The sequence below is a fragment of the Trichoplax adhaerens genome, genomic scaffold (assembly GCF_000150275.1).
Source record: "Trichoplax adhaerens TRIADscaffold_7 genomic scaffold, whole genome shotgun sequence".
Classification (NCBI taxonomy): domain Eukaryota; kingdom Metazoa; phylum Placozoa; class Uniplacotomia; order Trichoplacea; family Trichoplacidae; genus Trichoplax; species Trichoplax adhaerens.
In genome coordinates this window covers 3,635,643-3,658,209 of record NW_002060949.1, presented here as the reverse complement: position 1 = coordinate 3,658,209, position 22,567 = coordinate 3,635,643, and the positions used below count along the sequence as shown (strand labels likewise).

The following is a 22,567-nucleotide window of genomic DNA, read 5'->3' as shown; positions in this document are numbered from 1 at the left end:
AGCACCGCAATGATCCGTCGTGCGCAAAATCTTGTCCTTCCTTAGCACTGGGTCAAGCGGCGTTTCTTCTTTCTGCCATTGCTTTCCTTGTCCAATTGCTACTAATCGCTTTAAACTTGATGGCTCCTAAACATAAGCTACTCACATGCTGTGATAGAGCACAAATTATGGCATTTGATGAAGCTGGCTGGACTCGACAGAAGATCGCTGATCGAATGGAAGTTAGTAAACGCACTATTCAACGGATTGTCAAACGCTTTCAAGGCCAGCGTTCCTTTAAAATTCAAAAATTCAAGACGGGTAGGAAACGCAAAACCACCCCCGAGGAGGACGATTTGATCCTGGAAGCGGTGAAAGAGTCACCATTTAAAGCTAGTGGGGAATTAGCAGCGATGTTAAAGGATAAAACAGGCAAAACTTTACATCCCAGCACCATCAGGCGACGACTTATTAAAAATTCCAATGCCAATTCCAATGCCAATAAGAAGTAACACAATGTCACGCGAAACGTCTGGCGGTGAAAAGCTTTCAACCCTTACCCCCGTGTTCAGTACATCGACGGTATAGCATACTATTGTACTCACTTCTACTGTGCAACCGGTATGACCAACTGGTGTCGTGGACATTTCAATATGCACCGGACGTCTTCACAAGCAATTGATAATCATGATGCAAATTCAATCCATATGTAAACTAAAGCAAAATTAGTTATTTGTGTGAATAGTCTATTTTATTGCCGTTGTAATTTCCTACTTTTAACCCATTTCTTGTCACTCGCTTCACATCTACCCATCTTTGTAAACCTGGTTGCAAGCTGATGAGGTGAAAAAGATGGGCTGGATTGCTCACAGGGCGAGCTCCAAATGATTCTACTGGTTGAAATGCGATATTATCGTCAACGTTGTTAGTGTCAATTTGAGTATTATTTATAACTCTTTCTATCGTTATTCAATACTATTGCATAAACTCTAGTCCATTACAATTCCAATTGGAACTAATGACAACTCCTAGCAAAAATTTCAAATCATCCATGAATAGTTCACGTCTATGTAGTGTAATAGTAAATGGGATTTCTTATTCAATAATTTAACCACGTCTTATGAATTAATGAATTAATTAACCTACAATCATACATGATTATATAGAAAATGCAGCTTCCATCGACCGATTAATTCATAATTATTTATGCTTCGTGGTGATAACTTTGAATTACAAAAGATTCACTTCTTCAACTTTGGATCGTACTCTTGACCACCATGGCCATGAAAACTGAATCACTTTGTCGATCTTGCATCACGACTTAATTATCATCATCAATGAAATATTTTTTATATTAACGAAGCTAATATACAGATGATCAATGGTCACTGCTAGCAATTAATCTCAGTCTCTTCTTTATTCAGTCCGAAAGATTAGATGTTAGAATAAAAATAGGCTCCAAAAAATTTTGATCCATTATTTCTAATTTTAATTACGGTGTTTGCCTATTCGCGTGCAAATGGCGTCATCAACTGGTCGATGCTGTACTGCCGAAATGATACATATACAGTATAGAATTGAAACTTTTATTTTGGTAATCCAGGTCCATTGACTTACACAGTCTAGGTGACAGGAAACGATTCATGAACAAGTCGCACAAGGACAAAAATCATCCAAATTGCAACGTCTTGTCTGCCATGCCAAAATCGATCATTTCACTTAATACTGTGAAAACGAAATTGATTCCAATCATACTGGTAAAGACAGGCAAGCTTCGAGCGTTGTCTTTTAATTTCAATTGATCAATGAGATTAATCTAAAAATATTCTAGGATTGTCAAATTGCTGCAAGGCAAACCAAAAAAAAAGGATTACATTACAAGTATATTGTATACAGGAAATAGCACCCATCTTTTTATACTAGACGATCTAATTGTAGAATAATAATAATTGCGTAATGGAATGTCATTATCAATTTGTAGACTGAATTTGCTGATGTAGATAGTTCTACATGATATAATGAAGTTATTAACTCGAGATCAAACTCGATTGGATTGTAGTAACGGATAGTCTAGTAATCGTGTATACCTGACTATCTCATCATGTTGGCCTACAGTGTGTAGTTTAATGATTAAATACAACTACGGATAGTTATCATAATTAAAATACATTCAATAAAGTTCTTAAACTATTTATGTTATGTTTTAGCCATACCACGACCATGTTGTAAATTCAACCTAATCTTTAAAAATGAATAGCAAATAAAGTTACCTTGAAAAAGTTATTTCCTATAATTTTTGATTTGCATTTACATATAATGGCTTGGTTTTGATTACAAAATTAGAATCCTAAAAAAATCCAGCTATAATTAAAATTAGGACACACTACTATTCGTAAAATTTCATAAATACTACAGTATTTATTAGCAGCGAAGCAACATTGCAGTAAGTTATGCACTACAGTACTTGAGAAAATCAAGTTAGAGTGGTATAAAATAAAAATAAATATGCAAAATTGCGAGGAAATTAGTACTGTAGTGTTATGCATATGTTTACACTGTACTGTATACGCCTGTATCATATCAGGGACTACTCTATAAAAAAAGTCAAAATCTTGCTAATGCATCATAACTACTAAACGGATTTATCTTTTTAAAGGATACAAGCAAGACAGTAGTAGACTAAAGTATAAACCAAATCCAAGGTTTCGTATAGCTCTCAACGGAGATAGAGCAATAGATTGTTATAGTAAAAGCTCTTCACTGATAAACATAAATATTAATTCAATCATTTATATATATATGAGTATATACATATTCGTTTTATACCATCTCCAGAAATGTATTATAGTCCAGCGTTAGGAAGATGTGAAAATAAAGGAAATTTAACGATAAATAATCATTAGATGACCAGTTCTATGTACATAATTACCATAGGCAAGCGGCCTAACCTACCGTAGCGTTTAAGCTACAGTAGTAGCAGGCTTGGTTAGATGATATAATCGATAGTAATGATTATTCAATTCCAGCTACTGTGCGATTTTAACTTCATACCTTCTCTTTATATGTAGTATACTACTGTAATACTAGTGCATCAATGATCCCCATTTAGAAATGTATAGGTGGAACGATGTAATTTAAATTTAACAGAAATATCTACTAAAATCTTGTAGCTCCACATAACCTATTATCGCAATTATTATCTAAGTAATCATATATATCCCATTTCATAAAGTAATCAAGTTCATATGATACGATACTCATTAACATATTCTGAGGATGAATGACTGAGTTGAAAACAGCTTATTTCTAGGTTATAATCTGCCTTCGAAAATTTTAAAGAATATATCCAGTAATAATTTAATAAGCAAATGCTGAATCCTATTTTATAAAGGTATCCAACTGTATATACGTCAAGATGATAATATTATCAAAGTAAGCTAAAGCAATTTAGCGTATAATTAAATGGTTAGATTATGAAAACTATAACAACTGAGGTCACCTTAAAGGATATTAAAATGGTATCTTAATCGCAATTACAGAAATCCTGAATCATCATTATTATTTAGCTGACTTTCCATTAACTACCACTCTAAGTATACCTACGATAACCTAATTATATTCATTACATCCAATTTAGATTTGTACAAAGGTTATCTGGTGATTAATACATTCCTAAAAAAATGAATGATGGGAATGCTTTCATGAGAATTAGTAGATACCATTTACAGTTGAGATTTCCTTGCATTCGTTCTAAAATGCTATAAAAACAAACATGTAGCCTAGTTGTTGATTTAAGACTCATTACTGTACATGCATATACTCACATTAAACTATCCATAGAAAAGTATTCTAAATTAAACATCACTTCTCAAGTATAAAGTAATCCAAAATAACAAAGCAGCATTATTAATAAATGACCAATACAATACTCATCAATTAGACTGTTTATTGACAGAGAAACAGTTAAAATTTATTATCAATATTCATAACACGAGAAAGTTTCAATCATCAACATATCAATTCTCAACTATCTGTTGATAATACGTGAATATTAACACAGTACATAACATCAAAGTGGGGCAGCTGTAATAATACAAATTGCTTATTACTTATATTTTCGAAAAGATTCTCATAAAATTAACCGATTACATGATCTAACGTTTCTACGTATAGTGTCTTTCTATACTGAAGATACTAGGTTCAATTTTGGTACGTGATAGCTAATAGAAATTTACTATAAGGGTATACCGTGGCATAAATATAAGCAGTCGCAAAATAGAGTCACACTAAGCACCTAAAGTACCTAAAACGAGTTTGGTATTTAATTTGCTTTCGAATTAGATTTCATAGCTAGCTGTTAAGTTGTTAATCTACAGTTAATGTTGATAGTGCCCCTATTAAAGAAAATTTTTTTGAATGTGTCAAGCAGCTAATAAGTGATTGCGATAATAATTGTAATTCATAATGCACTACATATATGTATCATCTATGCCTATACTCTTAAACAAGACTTTCTTGACATTATAGAATTGGTAGTTCCGACAAATTAGATCGAATTCTTCACTATTTCCATATTTCAACATCCGCTAGCGCTCTCTAAGAACAATTTTAGCTTCGAGCTAGTAGCTTCATATTATGGAAATAGAGTAAGATTAAGTATACGATATTTAAAGCTTGCGTAAAGCATCATCTATTTCATCAAGTGCATAACTAAATGGACCTGGACCACCTTTGAAGGCAATCCTGCCGTCCTTAACAATATATATCCGCTCTGGTTTGGCTGAATAAGCTCTCATCGAATCATTCTGCATTGAATCGACATAAAAAGGTAACTTGTAACAGAAATCATTTCTAAAATTGTTGGCTAATCGTATTTTATCGTCTAGCGTATCTGGCGCATGAAAGCATAATCCAGCTCCATCATTCAAATCAGGTATATACCAGTCATCAGTAGTATGCGCTTCGGCGATATAAATAGTAATAAATTCAGCTTTTTGACCGTACCAATGAGCATATTGAGCAAATTTATCGATATTAAAACGAAACGGTGGTCAACTGTAAGAACCGAAATTTAAGACAAAGATATTCATAGGCGATTGTTGAAATATCTGATGAAAATTGTATACTTCTTTATCTAATGTATATAAGACACCAGGTGGTGCTAAATCGCCAACTGATAGTCGGCCAAAGATGGCAACTTGATCAGGATCCGTAGCTAATGATAGTAAATTTTGTTTATTGAAAAAGTTCCTTGTCATCACCTGCCATTTTGATAGTTTAGATCGTTGGCGAGCATCTTCAACAACTTTATCCATTAATTTTGCGGCTCTGCAGAAAGCTCTTGGATACCAAATCTTAGACATAATAATCATGTACATCATTTTAAAAAAGCCATAAACTAATAAACAAGCTATCCAGAGTCGACCTTTATCAAAAAGTGTCTTTACTTTCGGCCGAAGTTTTTCATCGCCATTACATCTCGTTATTGGCTTATTTTTGATTCGCATAATGACCAATTGAACGGCAATCAATGATAGATTATATTTGTCTATAACATTAAGATTGAGTAAAAAGAGATTAAAATCTCTTGATGTGACCTATTAAAATCGATCCAACGTTGTCTTCGTATCCTCTTTGGTGATGAAAACGATGTCAATTCAATCCACTCTAGCCTTAATTACTTTACTAAGCTTATGGAACTGATAGCAAGTTATATTATGATTTTACTATAATCATGTATTCTTATATATCTATTACTTGGAATAATAATCTATTATTGTAAAAGAGGTTGTCTAACGTTGGATGCTATTTATCCTTATTATTCCAATCTATCCAATTATAGCTATACCTTTATACTTACGGAATCGTATAGTTAGGATATTTGATTAGTAATCATTATTGATGCCACTGATACTAATTCTATTCCTATAAAGATACTTGTTATAAATTAATTAGAATTAATAATTATCACAGAACTGAGACAGTTTTTCAATTAGAAATAATAAGTAAGGCGAAAATACAATCGTTGTATCACATACCGGTAGTGGGACTTGCATTAACGTAAACTTTATTAAAAATAATTTTCCGGAGCAGGTGATTAGAACTATTCAATAACTACGATAGTTTATGGATTGTATTAATAATGCATTGGCACTTAATATTAGCGAATATAATTTGAATAGCCGGACTTATTTAATCTATTAATTTTTAATAGATATACTTGTAGACCATCCACTTAAATTTTGGTTTTATTAATAACATCTATGTGTTTACAAGTTAGCTGTCAATCATGACTTGTAGTAGTTAACAGTCGAGTAGTAGGAGTAAGTTCGAAAGGTACGATAATAACGTCATTAATTTGAATAAGAGTATTAATTTTTCATACTGTATCGATATATTATAGTATTCTACTGCGAACTTCTTGTATCATTTAATATCATATTACCGCATAGATGATCAAATGGCTTAAATTAAGTAAGCAAAATTAATATTATTAACAAAAGTTTTATAATTTACAATATTCCAGAAGAAGAAGTTGGATGAAAGCTTAAAGTTTACAACAGATTTATGACGTATTGCAATATATTGATTAAAAATTAAATCAGTCTTGCTGAATTGATGTAGGTATAAAAGTTAAAGGATTTCTTGTCTATTTAAATTAGTTAGAGTGCCAAATTTCGGCAAGAAGTGGCTAATCTCACTCTATCTCTCATGTTATCTAGGTAAAGAATATGCTATTGCATCATCCTGAAATTTGTAAATGAAATTACTTGTGAAAGAATGAAAAACGCTATTTGATATAGAAAGATCAATATATGACATCTGTCATTTTAAGTGATGGGAGTTTCAGTAATACTGTGACAATAATAATAATAACAATAATTATAACGATCATTTTAATTTTATTTTGGTATCATTTTAATGTAGCCCTTGCGTTCATGTTTATTAATAAACAATTGAACGATACTGAAGCATGAAATATCAATGTTTGACACCTTGTACAACTAGAAGAGTCTAAATAAATAAGCTTTAACTTATCGTAATTTTTGATTATTAATTTAAAATTCAAATTGTATTCTACAGTAAAGTTGAGTTAATAATCAATTGATTGATAGCTTATTGCAGGTAGATACAGTCGATTTTGTCTGACTTATTTATTTACCGGAAAATAAATGTAAACAAGCGCAAACTAGGAGTAGTAAGCGTATTACAAATTAAATTACTGTATTTTCTTGTAAATACAAGAGTTGATCAGAATGAAGTTAAACTCATTGTTCTGAATCGGCTATGACGTAAAACTTAGTATGTTAGTTACTATATATTATTCTTTGAAGTTATGATAACTTTTTTTCTCTATATGCCTTGCATAACAAGCAACCAAAAACTCTAGAAGAAACTTATGATTACTATAGTGCAGACTCCATAATATTTATTCAACTCTACTTTACTTCCGTAAATTATACCGTAATTATTTATTCTTAATAAACGAATTTAGGCTATATGATGATATGTTTATCGGGATGTTTGATTAGAATAATTCATCGTTCTTGTTTAATAACTAAAGTTATGATCCTTAATTAATAATTTAGTTATACTCTGTTTCAGGTTTACGTATAAAGTATTCTTGCTATCTGACTTTGTGTTTGCCGGTGATATCCCGATATTAAGTGTAGATTCTGTTATATTTGATATTGCTTCTTTATATTGATCTATTCTTATTTAATAATTGCAATTATGTTCACAAATAAGTAACGAAAACTAGTAATGCCATATTGTCGATCGTTAATGTACTTGACTTTCTATAATAGAGATGAGATTACAGATTTCTAATGTACAGTATATGGGTAATATCAATATTATGTAATAAGACAGCGATAATAATTTTTACTAACTATATCAATGAGTGAAATTATATCCCTTCTCACCTGTAATAGAACAGAACAATATGCGTCTTGTCAAATGAAAGCATAGCAAACATAAGTTCCTCGTTTGTGTAACATCTCCAGTGTAATCTACAGTACGTGATAACATTTTCTGCGTGACCTTATTTTCTACTTATCTGAGGACCTATCTCGGTGACATATACATTAGTTTTAAACCACAGCATTATTAAAGGCACAAACAGAGTAGATCATTTATATCGTTGTAGCGTTACAATTATCAGTAAAGACGAAAGTTTTAAGTTGCGCATTATGAAGCCAAAAATTATTTCGATATTTTTAATCGTTTCCATTTATTCACAGCCTGCCAGATATGTTCGAATATTCTACTTAAGATTTCACTACGTTCGTAATATTTATTAATTATCAATTAGATACAATACCTACCGTAGTCTTACAACTTATATTATATTACCGTGATACAAACAATAGAAACGAATGCACATACAGTATATATATATATATATAAGTCCATTAGAATACTATTTCCCATAGTGCTTTTTCGACATAGAAAGATATAGCCAAATGAATAATCATACTATACAAAGATTTATTCAATCTCATTTTATTTGGATTATTTGTACAGTAGTTGTAGCAGCAGCAATAACAAATTTAAAAAGGTTAAGAATAGATTCATAACGATGCTCAAACTACCGCAACGCCAAGTGAAATACAGATTCGACAACAAACAAGGCGATTTCGCTTAAAATGATTGGTAATCAGATACTATAACTGTCCAAACATTCTAATTTTTACGAACCAACAGGTAATAGGTAGTAAATACACAGAATTCGTACATCCAAACAATTCATAGATGTATTCAAATAGGGGAATACCTTAACTACACGAGCGTACAATCTAGGTATAAAATAGCGACTACGTACAGAACCACTGTAGTTATATAATATGTTATTATTTTCCACTGAAAATCCCATATGACTGTGAAAGATTAATGCTATTGCAACTTGAATTTATTAGCTACATAAAACTTTCTTAAAGGTGTTAATAAGCTATAATTACAGCTAAGTATGTAATCAGCCATTCATTATGCCCAATTGGATGAAGTTAATTGTTTCGCCTAATAGCATTTCATCAATAGCAAATCTTGAATGACGGTTACACTAAACAGTTTACTTACATTAGATTCGCTGATAAATCAATACAGCAGTATAAAATTTATCTGACTCTAACATAGACCATATACAAGTTTAGTCCATTTTCAAGTTTAAGTAGATGTATCTTATAAAGGTTAGTGAAGCGTAAAAAGATACCGTACCCAACATTAGGTAAAAGACATAACAAGCTAATAATGTATAACCGAAAAATTCAAAAGTTTGCAAAGTGCCAGTCATATTTGAGCGTTTGACGAAGTAAAAGAATGCATAAACAAATACAAAGAAGCTCGCAAATCTGTAAGTAAAAGAAAGGCATTTACATTAGTTACAATAGGAATAAAATGTGGCCAAAATTGTAATCCTTTTCTAATAAACTATGGCTACAAAGAATCCATATCTACGATATTTAATGATAAGGTATTGGTTACAAAAATTATATACTAACCCGGTATTGTTAAAAGATCGCCACCACCAGCGATAGTCTTCATTTGATAATTGGAAATAAGTCAGTGCGATAGAAATGCAAACAGTTACACTTAATAGGATAACATAGACAACAAATAAGATGCCGTATAGGGTGTACTGTTCACGTCCCCATGTTGTCGCGAAAATGTAGTACAATTCCACCGAGACAGCACTAAAAAACATCCAGAAGGTGATAATTAATTGACTAGATTATAAATAATGATTCTATCATTGTACAATGTACCTAAACGGGATAAATCCGCCTATTAACATTAGTATCGGGCCACTGCGGTACCTAAATGAAATAAGTAGTTCACAGTTTAGCTCTTACGTGCAATAGCTTGTTAGTAAAGTACTGTACACAATTAATCCATACCATGACACAGATGGGATTTCTCTAGCAATATTTTTTGTCCGACAAGGAGCATTGAATGATATCGCATAATTTTTACCAAATATCCCACCGAGAACATTTAACGGGAATCCAACTAAAGAAAGAAAAAATTATGGCTCAGATCTTGTTTAACTAATTAAACACAATGCAGCAGAATTACTGACTAGCATATTATCAAAAAATTTACCCAACATCCAAATTAATACCAGAATCATAACAGTAGTAAACGGCAGAGCCTGGGTGGATGCATAATACCAAGCAACGGAATTTTCGATACTCCAAACAAGAAATAAAGGGGCTAGAATAGATATATTGAAACAGTTGGGTCAAAGTTAGAAATAAAGCTCTATATCTCCAAGCTACAAGTTTAAGTTCGCAATAATTGAACTATTGCAGAAGTGATAGTTACTAATTACCAGAGAATAACGTTGAAGTTAATACAATATTCCACACCCAATTTTCTCCACCAATTTTTTTATAGAAATTACTTGAAACGTAACCAGCGACGAATGATGTTAAGGCATACATCAATACAGCGGCAGTATTAATTGATCCATGCCTAGTTGGTAACATTTATAAGTAATCTATTAGAAGTTATATTGCCGTAGGCTATGAATTAGTACTTTAAGAAATAATTACAAGGAGATTACGTTATCAAATCTACTACTGACCTATGAATATTGAACATCTTTAGCATAGCCATGATTAAAATTGAACCAGTAATTAAGAGAAATTGCGAACCAACGCCTTGAATTCAATCAATAAAAGATCCACAGTTCCTGTTATAAGTCCAGCATATGATTATCAAATGACAATTTACAGTATACCTAGCATAGACGATAGTAAAGACTTGTATTTTGGTAGTCTAAATACGTCAGCATGGACGACCTTCCAACCATTATCATCCCGATCTAAAGTAGATGATAACACTTTATAGATGAGATTATTCCACGATATATAAAGATATTAGAGATATTAAATACCTAAGCTGTCTTCTTCATCATTTACAACATTATAACGAGCGAAGTCGCTCCTTAGTACACGCATCTAATTTGTAAGCACCAATCAGAATTATTTAGGTTTAAAATCAGAGAAGACCATTACTAATCGATATTACTAACCAGTATGATTACTACGAAGCCCATTAAGAGGATTACCAGTACAATTGAATTGATAATGGAAAGCCAATGGATCTGCATATCAGTAATAAAGTAATATTAACTCAGAAAAGAATATTGCCAATTAGGAAGGCAAATGATCAAAGAATCGATTTAACCAACCTCAAGAGACTTTTGAAAAAATGTATCTTTCTTTGACATCCGCTGAGAATATGCAACCCTAAAGGGACAAATAGAAGACGGTATGAATAAGTTTGTATTCCAGGGTTAATACGAAGTAGAACGCTATAGTAGTAGCTGTGGTTCTTTTCTAATGAAGTTTGTGTTATCAACGAATCAAAATTAATTAATTCAATAATGGTAATAACTTGGTCTTTTTCCATGTAGCGCTGTAGGTATAGGTGATTTGAGCCGGAAAAGTGTCAATGTTTTCTAGGCTTATCGGATTGACATTGGACATGCTAACATTTGCGCTAATAAGCTACGATAAAAGGGATAATTTTTAATACGCATGTTAGTGTACCAAGGATATTCTATATAGTTGTAATATTGTAGCATAGCGATTATATCACAATCATACTATGAAAATGAATTGGATAATTTACGATACAAACCTGATCCATGTTATACTCGAAAAAGAAATCAAAATGTCCCCATAGATATACTTGATGACTATGGGGAATAAAACCACTTTCTTTCAAGTGACCAACAAATCCGCGAATAGGTAAATCATCTATAGCGCAAATGATATGAATACATTTGTATTTGTGGTCATTGTGATAAGACTACTGTTTCTAATCTCTATTATGGCGAAATTGTTTAGGCTATATGCACTTGATCGCTATGGAGCTAATGAGACCACACGCTACTTATAGTGATTATATAATTTATCCTAAGTCAATCTACCGATAATAAATTCGAAAAAGTACAGTTCTTCAATGGCATGAATCAATTTGTCGATGTCTTTCTTTTCATAGGGTTCTGTACATAATTTTTTATTCTTGAATGTTTCTAGAAATGAAATGTATATGACAATAGTTAAGCTTATTTGTTATACGTCATTGCTAAGATTAATCAGGATATAATAAAGTAGGACGTATGATATTGTTTCAAGGTACAGTAGTTGGAGTAAAAATTTGAAATATTCGATGGTAAAAGCAACATAATATATTAATTGCTATTCGATTGAATTATTAAGTAGCATGAGTTGTAATTAATTGTCAACTTGTTAAGATTGTCAATTTTTATCAAGTGCCTATGTATTATGGCTTGAAATTGAAACAGTGTGATTTTGAATGAATAGCGAGCGAATCATTTTCTACGTATTAACAATATCTCCAATGCGTCATTATTATACAAGAAGAAAGTAGAATACTGTCTACTGTACTTTTACAAGCAAGTTGAGACTACCACGGTCATTTCTGTAAGCGTTAAAGAAATACGTGTCCATTATAATTTGGGATAATTGAAATCAAAACTAACACTTTGATATTGTATATCAGGTATTAATTAATACTGCCTAAAAGGAAATTGAATCTATTTTAAAAATACTTTGATAGAGTATGGAAGAAATTGGATGGAATATCGAGACGATGTTGATTGTAAGATAAAATTGGTCAAGGTGTTACTATATTATTGTTTGAAGAATTTGTCAATGTAGAACAAACAAGAGGTATCGTGCCATGATGATCGAATTCAACAGCAGGAAGTTGGAACCTATTGAAGGGGTTAATTGGATGAAAATATGGTTTTAATACATTATCTTACTGATATGGTGAATGAATGAACTGATGAGTATAGTTAGGTATATTACATCCTTGATAAAAGTAGATCTTGGGCATTGCTTGTAAGAAGATTTAATTTTAATAGAATATTGCATACTTTGTATGTAAGGCAGATGTAATTAATATTGCAAATCAACCCATGAGATATGCATTACAATGTAGTTCTTGGCTACTTTATGACAGTACTATCGTCATTTCTGTCAATAGAGTGTACTAATTTTTTGGCAAATATGGATACTTGGTGTATTTTCCATTTTATACGGTGATTTCATCCATTCATACTTGTATTGAACACATTGCTATACTATCATCTATCATCATGGTACAACTTTCGATAAAATGGATTGGTAGTACAATCCTTAGTTTAGATACAAGACATTCACATGACCTAATTGGATTGAAAAAAAAAGTTGAATAGGATAGTGTGATTTGTATAGAGGACATCAGTTGGATAATATAACAACGTCATATGTCGCCATTTGTAAGAAATAATTGATGTTGGATTAAAAAAGAATTGATAGTAAGACTGTCCATTAGCTAATTGAACATGGCAATAGCTTTAGTCATTGCGATGTAGAATATCAAGACGGGATGATCGATGGCATTTTTCGATAGGCCTACAGTATAGTACAAGTCATGAAAATTGTCCATTGCAAGTCAGTAGCAACGATCTACTTGAAGTCTAGTCTGGTTATGAGGGATATTGTTGGTCATGTAGTGTAGTTGTAGGAGATCAGTTACAAGATATAAATGACAACGACAGGTATGATGATTTATCCATTGGTAACTATTCCATTCAATTGTGGGTAATAGTTTCCATTTTGAGCGCACAAATTGATTCAATCGTATTAGGTTAAGCCTAACATTTGTAGAAATATCAACATGGTAGTGATGTACTGCAGTATAGCTGATAGATTGATTTGTTTTGCAGGATAGTTCTCGTCGATGAATAATCACTGCTACTCATTGGCATGGATTTTGAAAAGCGTCCGCTAGTGTATCAACATTATTGTCATTTCGTAACCTAATTAATTGATTAGTACCAAGACTAGAGTGAATGTCAACGTACTACAGTAAATGATTTGTCTGTATATTATGGTATCAATAGAAGAAAGTGCTATTCTATTTATGCTTGATGAAATGATGTCAATTGATTGCAATTTTTTAGCTGGTCTTGATACGTTTGTCAAGACTAGATGAGATGAACAACGATGGCCAAGATAGTACAGTATGATTGCTCTAGACTGGATATGTCGTCCGTTGAGTAGAGTACAAACCTCGAAATCGGATGTTAAAGGATGATACAGCCATTCGATCCCCTTTCAAGACTTCACCTAACGTTAAACTGCGATGTTCCACCTTGAATTGAAATGCAATAAAAGTTTGTAAGCAAGTAGGCGTTGAATTGATTTCAATGAAAAGATGGTAACCTGGATTGAACTAGATTGATAGCAAAAAGTAGCTGTACTGTACAATGATGGCAATCTGTAGTGCTGTAGACAGTGATTCCATCGCCATAGTACATTGATTGACTGTCGATTGGTCTTTCTGACCTAACATCAAGTGGATGGAATCGACTCAATTTATTCGATTGTCTACGGTACTTGCAACAAGATGAGCCACGGTGGCAAAACTCGTTGTGTCTGTGTATACAAGATTTCTATTCTGTTGTCGGCTAATGTAGTGTAGAAAGCATCTTGATTGTACCGATGGTGGATCAAAAGATACCATACTGATGTCTACCCTACAGTAGTCTACGGTGGCAAAACTCGTTGTGTACAAGATTTCTTCTATGCTGCTGTCGGCTAATGTAGTGTAGAAAGCATCTTGATTGTATCGATGGTGGATCAAAAGATACCATACTGATGTCTACCCTACAGTAGTCTACGGTGGCAAAACTCGTTGTGTACAAGATTTCTTCTATGCTGCTGTCGGCTAATGTAGTGTAGAAAGCATCTTGATTGTACCGATGGTGGATCAAAAGATACCTTACTGATGTCTACCCTACAGTAGTCTACGATGGCAAAACTCGTTGTGTACAAGATTTCTTCTATGCTGCTGTCGGCTAATGTAGTGTAGAAAGCATCTTGATTGTATCGATGGTGGATCAAAAGATACCTTATCGATGTCTACCCTACAGTAGTCTACGGTGGCAAAAGTGCTAATGTGACGAAAAGATAACCGTGAATGGAATGGAATAGACGAGATTGAATTACCTTTTGAGGACGGCAAATGGGCAAAGAATAATAATGATAAGTTTCATGTGGATTAAAGTAAGGCCCCACTTTATTCACATACATGGTAATCTAAATATAGGGAGAAATGAAAGTCGAATCAAGTCGTGTTCTTCAAGCCCAAGTGTTACCACTTGCTTCCGACAGGTAGAAATCAAGTTACAGTACCTTTTCTCGATCTTTAAAGGTGGCTCCATTGGCTTGATAGAGGATCCAAGAGAGGAAGAAGTATGTGAACGCGCTTACGGAAGCCATTGTTGCACCACTTCCAACTGCAATCTGCCAACACGCAACTGTTGACGTATCAACTTGCTTTTACCACTGCCCCCAACATCCATACTGAAGAGAGGATACTGCGCTATGTACGAGTGTCGACGACAGTCTAGTTCTGCTCGTCGCTGGTCTATTTCCAACTGGTAGTGGTCGAAGGAGACCTCGACCGTCTTAGCCTACAGTGTACAGTACAAGTACTGGAGAGCACAGTACTGTACACTCTGCGCTGGACTCCAGTTCATCCCTTACAGTACTGTACTGTACGTCGGGGTGGTACTGTACACTGTACACTGTACAGTATGGACTGTAGATCAATCGTTGCCATTGCATCCATACTGAAGACAGTATACTGTGCTGTCTACCAGTCTAGACGACAGTCTGGTTGTGCTCGTCGCTGGTCTATTTCCAACTGGTAGTGGTTGAAGGAGACCTCGACCGTCTTGGCCTACAGTGTACAGTACAAATACTGGAGAGCACAGTACTGTACACTCTGCGCTGGGCTGCAGTCCATCCATTACAGTACAGTACATCGGGTGGTACTGTACACTGTACACTGTACAGTATGGACTGTAGATCAATCGCTGCCATTGCATCCATACTGAAGACAGTATACTGTGCTGTCTACCAGTCTAGACGACAGTCTGGTTGTGCTCGTCGCTGGTCTATTTCCAACTGGTAGTGGTTGAAGGAGATCTCGACCGTCTTGGCCTACAGTGTACAGTACAAATACTGGAGAGCACAGTACTGTACACTCTGCGCTGGGCTGCAGTCCATCCATTACAGTACAGTACAGTACATCGGGTGGTACTGTACACTGTACACTGTACAGTATGGACTGTAGATCAATCGCTGCCATTGCATCCATACTGAAGACAGTATACTGTGCTGTCTACCAGTCTAGACGACAGTCTGGTTGTGCTCGTCGCTGGTCTATTTCCAACTGGTAGTGGTTGAAGGAGATCTCGACCGTCTTGGCCTACAGTGTACAGTACAAGTACTGGAGAGCACAGTACTGTACACTCTGCGCTGGACTCCAGTTCATCCCTTACTGTACACTGTACTGTACGTCGGGGTGGTACAGTACTGTACACTGTACACTGTACTGTACTGTACTGTATGGACTGTAGATCAATCGCTGCCAACCCGAACATCCATACTGAAGACAGTATAAATACTGGAGAGCACAGTACTGTACTGTACACTCTGCGCTGGACTCCAGTCTATCCCTTACAGTACGTCGGGTGGTACTGTACACTGTACACTGTACAGTATGGACTGTAGACCAATCGCTGCTAACCCGAACATCCATACTGAAGACAGTATACTGTACTGTCTACGAGTCTAGACGACGCTCTGGTTGTGCTCGTCGCTGGTCTATTTCCAACTGGTAGTGGTTGAAGGAGATCTCGACCGTCTTGGCCTACAGTGTACAGTACAAATACTGGAGAGCACAGTACTGTACACTCTGCGCTGGACCCCAGTCCATCCCTTACAGTACGTCAGGGTGGTACTGTACACTGTACACTGTACTGTACAATACTGAAGACAGTATACTGTGCTGTCTACCAGTCCAGACGACAGTCTACAACCTACAACCTCGTCAACAGACACTAGAGGCTCACTGCCCAGTAAACTACCCAATGGAACGGAATGCGGATGCGCACTTCCGCTTCTGGCGGAATACGCCTGCGTAATTCGTTCATTTCCGTCAAAGCCTGTCAACTAACCATGGTACGTACTCTACAGAGTACTGGACGTAGGACTACGTCCGTATGTCCGTCGTACAGCACTGTAGTCCACTGTACTCAGTGTACTGTACTGGAAATCCACTACTCGTCTATTCCATGCTAGTAACTGTATTGCAGTACTGGTAGAGATCGAGTCATCACTGCAAATTCATACACTAGTCCAAGCCAAAATCTGCGTATGGGCACTTCTACGCACCAAAATCCATCAAAGTTCAAAACATCAACACCAGCCAAAACAAGTAAAAGATCATTTTCATCGGCATTGAGCAGCCAAATCTCAAGTTCAGTCCCTGCTGCAGTCTGTGGATTGAACAGCCAAATCTCAAGTTCTGCAGTCTCTCCATTCAACAGCTAAATCTCAACTTCTGCAGTCTCTCCACTCAACAGCCAAATCTCAACTTCTGCAGTTTCTCCATTCAACAGCTAAATCTCAACTTCTGCAGTCTCTCCATTCAACAGCCAAATCTCAACTTCTGCAGTCTCTCCATTCAACAGCCAAATCTCAACTTCTGCAATCTCTCCATTCAACAGCCAAATCTCAACTTCTGCAGTCTCTCCATTCAACAGCTAAATCTCAACTTCAACAGCCAAATCTCAACTTCTGCAGTCTCTCCATTCAACAGCTAAATCTCAGCTTCTGCAGTCTCTCCATTCAACAGCTAAATTTCAACTTCTGCAGTCTCTCCATTCAACAGCCAAATCTCAACTTCAACAGCCAAATCTCAACTTCTGCAGTCTCTCCACTCAACAGCCAAATCTCAACTTCTGCAGTCTCTCCATTCAACAGCCAAATCTCAACTTCTGCAGTCTCTCCACTCAACAGCCAAATCTCAACTTCTGCAGTCTCTCCATTCAACAGCCAAATCTCAACTTCTGCAGTCTCTCCATTCAACAGCTAAATCTCAACTTCTGCAGTCTCTCCATTCAACAGCCAAATCTCAACTTCTGCAGTCTCCCCATTCAACACCCTAATCTCAACTTCTGCCCCTGCTGCAATCTCTCCATTAAACAACCAAATCTCAAGTTCAGTCCCTTTGGCTACGACATGATGACTACAGCACAGGCTTATTGCCTTGGCTGCAAAGGGTGAAACCACTACTTGCTAAAGGAATTAGTCCATTTGATCAACGCTTTACCGCAGCGCTCCTATACAGTACATTCAATGCCATGGAAATGGTCAAGGAAATTGTCGATTTTTATCAACCAGATTATACCAAGACGCTTTTCGTCAGTAATTTCCCTTCTTCTCTTTCTTCTGCTAATATTCAGGTATAACTAGGACTAAATAGCGTAGCAGCGATTGTCAATTCCATCAATGACTTGATTCATTCTATTCAAAATTGTAAATCACTGTTGCATTATCGAACATCATCACTCGCCCCGCGTTACTTTAAGGCATCGTTCATTGACTACAAAGATAGATGCTGCTCTACGCAGTGCTAGCCAATTTTCAAAGGCTCATAATGTGGTAGAAAACTGTCCGATACAAGCTAGCCATTGCACAATTGCCGCTCTACGCTAACCTACCGGTGGCATACTGCAACGATGGCCAGCACTGTACTGTAGGATGCTACGTGCTTGTACGTACTCGTATAGCCCTTGCATTTCCAAGTGAAAAATAGTCACCATTACTGGAGCATGATATACTCAGTAAAATGCTCATCAGAGTGTCTATGAACAGCATCTCTGCTGTAAAATAATTTCTACCCCAGCCATTCACAAGCTACGTTATCTACTGGCTCTACTTCTCTCCCATTTTTAATTACGGTGGATAGATTTGATTAATTGTACATGTTTACATTGAGTCATCACCGCACTTATTCTATATACTAGTAAAGTTTCCCTTCAAATTTTGAACGGGTATATATTCTATACAAAGCAAGACTTTGAAAGGAAAGTCATAGCCAGATTGTTTCTTACTACTGTACAGTATATAGATACTTCCGCTACGTAACGGTCAAAGCGAACATCCCTTTATTATTAGGTAGGATTATATTATAGATCATCAATATACGATGAGCGCACTACTAATGCGTGCTAAAAATAAAACCTACGCTGACATCAATTCGTAATCATAACTTTGTAAATAAACATATTGATATACGGGTAATGGATCGGTCATACGGATTAAAATTTTAAAATTTTCAAGATACTCAATGCTATTAAATCATTCAGGAAAGACTAGAAAGTATTTGCTCCGCCTTTGGATTGATCTGTGGTATAAAATGTTTCGAAAACGAACCATCTAAAGGTATATATGTTATTCAGTAGCAACACTCACAACTTAGAATTAAGGACATGAAGAGGAAGAATGTGATGTCGTATGACTTCACTATAAATTCAACCATGAGCCATAAGTCAGTCTCAAGTCGGATACGTCTTGTACTTAAAACGGAACATAACTGTACGCTTAATAAAATTAAAGATCTCATTGTACTCGGTGTAACTTACAATCTTACTATTACGGTAATAGATGCTAATTTCAATGAAATCTTGATGCCAATTAATTCGTAGTTCATTTTCCATGATGCAGATGAAGGGTTTGCTTCTGCCCAGTATGCTTTTGTTCAGTATTATTCCAAAGTGGCTGCCATTCAAGCACAAAAGGAACTCAATGGCAGATGGTTTATAGGTTTCCGAGCAATGAAGGTACACCAGTATTTATAGCAGCATGTTGATAATAGCATAGTTTATGCTTAATGTAGTTGCGTTATACCCTTTTTGCTCAGCGAAAGTGAATAATAACTTTTGCAAAATATACAATATGCGCTATCTATCTGTCGATATGTACTGGACTTGATGTTAATTAATACCAGAAAATTACTGACTTTTCTGAGAGGATAGCTTGTTCGATTCATTGTATAATAATTGCAATGAAATAGGACTCATTTAGTATGCGCATAGTATAAAAATACGACTAGAAATTTAAAGGTAGACGTAGAATAGTCTAATATATATTTTAGTTGCATAACCACTTGATAACAATTGGAAATGCTATCCAACTCTTGGTCTATCTTAACCATAACTGACATAGAATTATTCATACTTTTAATACGCGTATATTATAACGATGCATTATATAGCAAAGCGAGACTACTTTTTTACCTCATTATAAAGTACGTATAATACGCCTTGTAATAGCACTAACGGAGAATAGTACTTACAATTAGAAATGAACTGACAATAAACATTTATTATAGATGTATAAATAAATGGTTGAGTAAAATAGTGTTCCAATTATTTACACCTCGTAGGTCAACTTTGCTAATCCGAAAAATAAACAAGCCTTTAAAATGATTTTGCCTCTTTGGAAATGTTACGATTTAGCTAACTTTTACCTTGGTTTCAATGGCTGGTCGGTAAATATAGTTTCGGTAGGTTGTATACTACGTTCATCAATATTACCATGCAGTAATAGTAGTAAATAGAATGAAATTATTCTGCGCAATATATGAACGAGTTATTATTAGTTCCTGATACCCAAAGATATGACAATCAATATTTACAAATTCAAATTAAAGTATTTTCCCGTCTATTGGCAATGTTTTATTAATTAAAGACTCTTATTTTATACAATACTGTATGCGTTTTATAGCTGAGAGAAGTAGATCAAACGGAGGATTCTTTACAAGATCAAAAATCTCTGCAACAGTTGAAAATTGATAATCTAAATAAGCCCGACGAAAAGCCTAGCAAACAAATTCGCTGTATGCAGTGTCGCATAAGAATGGCTTTCCCAAGGTATTCGGATATTTATGCCATCGGTGACGGATTAGCGGAAATAGTTCCTAATACCAACGATCCAGGTATTTTAATGATGCATCACCACAACTTCAATATCAAAAAATAGTACTGTAATTTATCCAATGTATCACCGTTGTCATTGTTAACTCATGATTGTTGATTGTCAGGGCTATAGGCAGTTTAAGTATACTAACAAGCTACAAAGTCCTATAAAAAATCCATCCTTATTGATTGTAATTGTAAATCTGATTCAGTTTTGCATATAACTTAGATATTATAGTGCGTACTCTGGCTTTATCTTACTTCAGATAATTATTTGTTGTGTATACTGCAACCAGCACTTAAAGGTATATTACAGTACAGACCTACTTGACATTAAAGACGCATTAATGTCTTCTTACTACAACTGAAACTTAACGAAGCTACTTTACTAACATGATTATTGCTTATTAGGTAACTTGTCCAATATTGTCAATAGTAGAGCGAAATCGACCAAGCTTGCTTATCAAAGGGCCTGTAAAGATGCATATTCTCAACTGTTATTTGTGATACTTAATAATGGAAAGTTGTATATAGAGATATTCCGTCAAGAATCACATAATCACTTTTGCGAATTACCAATCGCAGAGGATTTATTTGATAATCAAGTTCATGTAAATGTATTAAAGGAAGAACTTCAGGATGAACCTGAACCAGCGTGTGATTGACTCCATAAACAAATCATACGTCGATTTAATCATGTAATATATCAATGTACACTATGCAACGCGAAGACTTAATTGTGCATTCAATAACATCAATAATAATGTTGTAACCTGTCTTTACGTAATATGTGAGCATGTAATGCTCAGGCAGGTGTTGAAAATTTCGAATACTATAACAAATAATATTACTGAGAAAGAGCACTTCCATTCCATAATTGTTCTATCTTTCCTCGTCATTAAATTTATTTCTGAATACCGATTATTTTCTTACAGTTGCTCTCAATGTAAGTTGTATCAAAAATCGTCAAGTAACTGCAGTGTTCTTATTCACAACGCTGTTGTGCAGAATCATAATTGCAAATGGAATGAAGGTAGCTTGCTGATTGCGACACAATTGTACGGCTGTGAAATAAAACACCCTATGAGTAACTTTCTGCGTCTATCGCTCGTTTTTATAGGTATAAAGGTGATAAATAATAACCCTTTACAGCATAATTCATTTCTATGCGGGCTTGTCAGAAGTCTTGCTAGTTGTGTGTAAACTATGATGGTTAATTGGTTAGTTGTATTTTGCTAGTTGCAGTACTGAGCGCCTATTACGCCTGCAGAATATTAACACGTTTAGTTACTAGAAATGATTCTTCCCCTGTCGACTTCAACAAGCAAGACCACGAATATTGTATGCAGTATTATCATGTCAAAATTACTTTTCTATCGTACTCACTAAAAGTTTAAAACTACTCAGAACATACTCGTATTTATCTGAAAATCGATAATTCTATATGGCACATGGCACTTCGGTCATAAATCATGCGATTACTGACTTATAAATATACCCATGCTTCTTTAGATTTTTCTGTTTCGGTTTTGAATAATACATATTTTTATTTTATTCTATCACTATTAAACCAGATGTAATAAAAAAGTGTGATAAGCTTTTCAGCGCAGTTGCAAATATGTTACTACCACTTAAAATTCGATAAGTTTGAAAAAGTCTAATGCACCTTAATGCATTGATACAGTTACATATTCATTTGCGCAGAGCATGAAGGAATAGATTGAAATCTGC

The 22,567-nt window shown here is 34.7% G+C and overlaps 4 protein-coding genes across 4 annotated transcripts; 2 read left to right on the top strand and 2 right to left on the bottom strand.

The window, feature by feature from the left end:
• Nucleotides 1-119: 119 nt before the first annotated feature.
• On the top strand, nucleotides 120-2,236 carry TRIADDRAFT_58191 (uncharacterized protein; the record flags this gene model as incomplete). Its single annotated transcript, XM_002114375.1, has 3 exons — nucleotides 120-487; nucleotides 1,811-1,860; nucleotides 2,187-2,236. The coding sequence occupies 3 exons, from the start codon at nucleotides 120-122 to the stop codon at nucleotides 2,234-2,236; spliced, it is 468 nt and encodes a 155-aa protein (XP_002114411.1).
• A 2,410-nt stretch (nucleotides 2,237-4,646) lies between these two features.
• Nucleotides 4,647-5,486, bottom strand: TRIADDRAFT_58190 (uncharacterized protein; the record flags this gene model as incomplete). Its single annotated transcript, XM_002114047.1, has 2 exons — nucleotides 4,647-4,969; nucleotides 5,045-5,486. The coding sequence occupies 2 exons, from the start codon at nucleotides 5,484-5,486 to the stop codon at nucleotides 4,647-4,649; spliced, it is 765 nt and encodes a 254-aa protein (XP_002114083.1).
• Nucleotides 5,487-9,127: 3,641 nt separating this feature from the next.
• TRIADDRAFT_37943 (uncharacterized protein) lies at nucleotides 9,128-15,101 on the bottom strand (the record flags this gene model as incomplete). The annotated part of the gene is made up of 16 exons (XM_002114046.1): nucleotides 15,012-15,101; nucleotides 14,073-14,154; nucleotides 11,918-12,022; nucleotides 11,626-11,744; nucleotides 11,380-11,492; nucleotides 11,174-11,231; nucleotides 11,015-11,086; nucleotides 10,877-10,940; nucleotides 10,721-10,822; nucleotides 10,565-10,640; nucleotides 10,310-10,452; nucleotides 10,081-10,191; nucleotides 9,876-9,987; nucleotides 9,744-9,794; nucleotides 9,480-9,671; nucleotides 9,128-9,329 (listed from the first exon to the last, which is right to left on the bottom strand). The coding sequence occupies exons 1-16, from the start codon at nucleotides 15,093-15,095 to the stop codon at nucleotides 9,128-9,130; spliced, it is 1,686 nt and encodes a 561-aa protein (XP_002114082.1). The 5' UTR covers nucleotides 15,096-15,101.
• Nucleotides 15,102-16,952: 1,851 nt separating this feature from the next.
• TRIADDRAFT_58188 (uncharacterized protein) lies at nucleotides 16,953-21,501 on the top strand (the record flags this gene model as incomplete). The annotated part of the gene is made up of 6 exons (XM_002114374.1): nucleotides 16,953-17,033; nucleotides 19,226-19,301; nucleotides 19,584-19,699; nucleotides 20,305-20,424; nucleotides 20,646-20,856; nucleotides 21,248-21,501. 6 exons carry the CDS (start codon nucleotides 16,953-16,955, stop codon nucleotides 21,499-21,501), a joined length of 858 nt encoding a protein of 285 aa, XP_002114410.1.
• Between the last annotated feature and the right edge of the window lie 1,066 nt (nucleotides 21,502-22,567).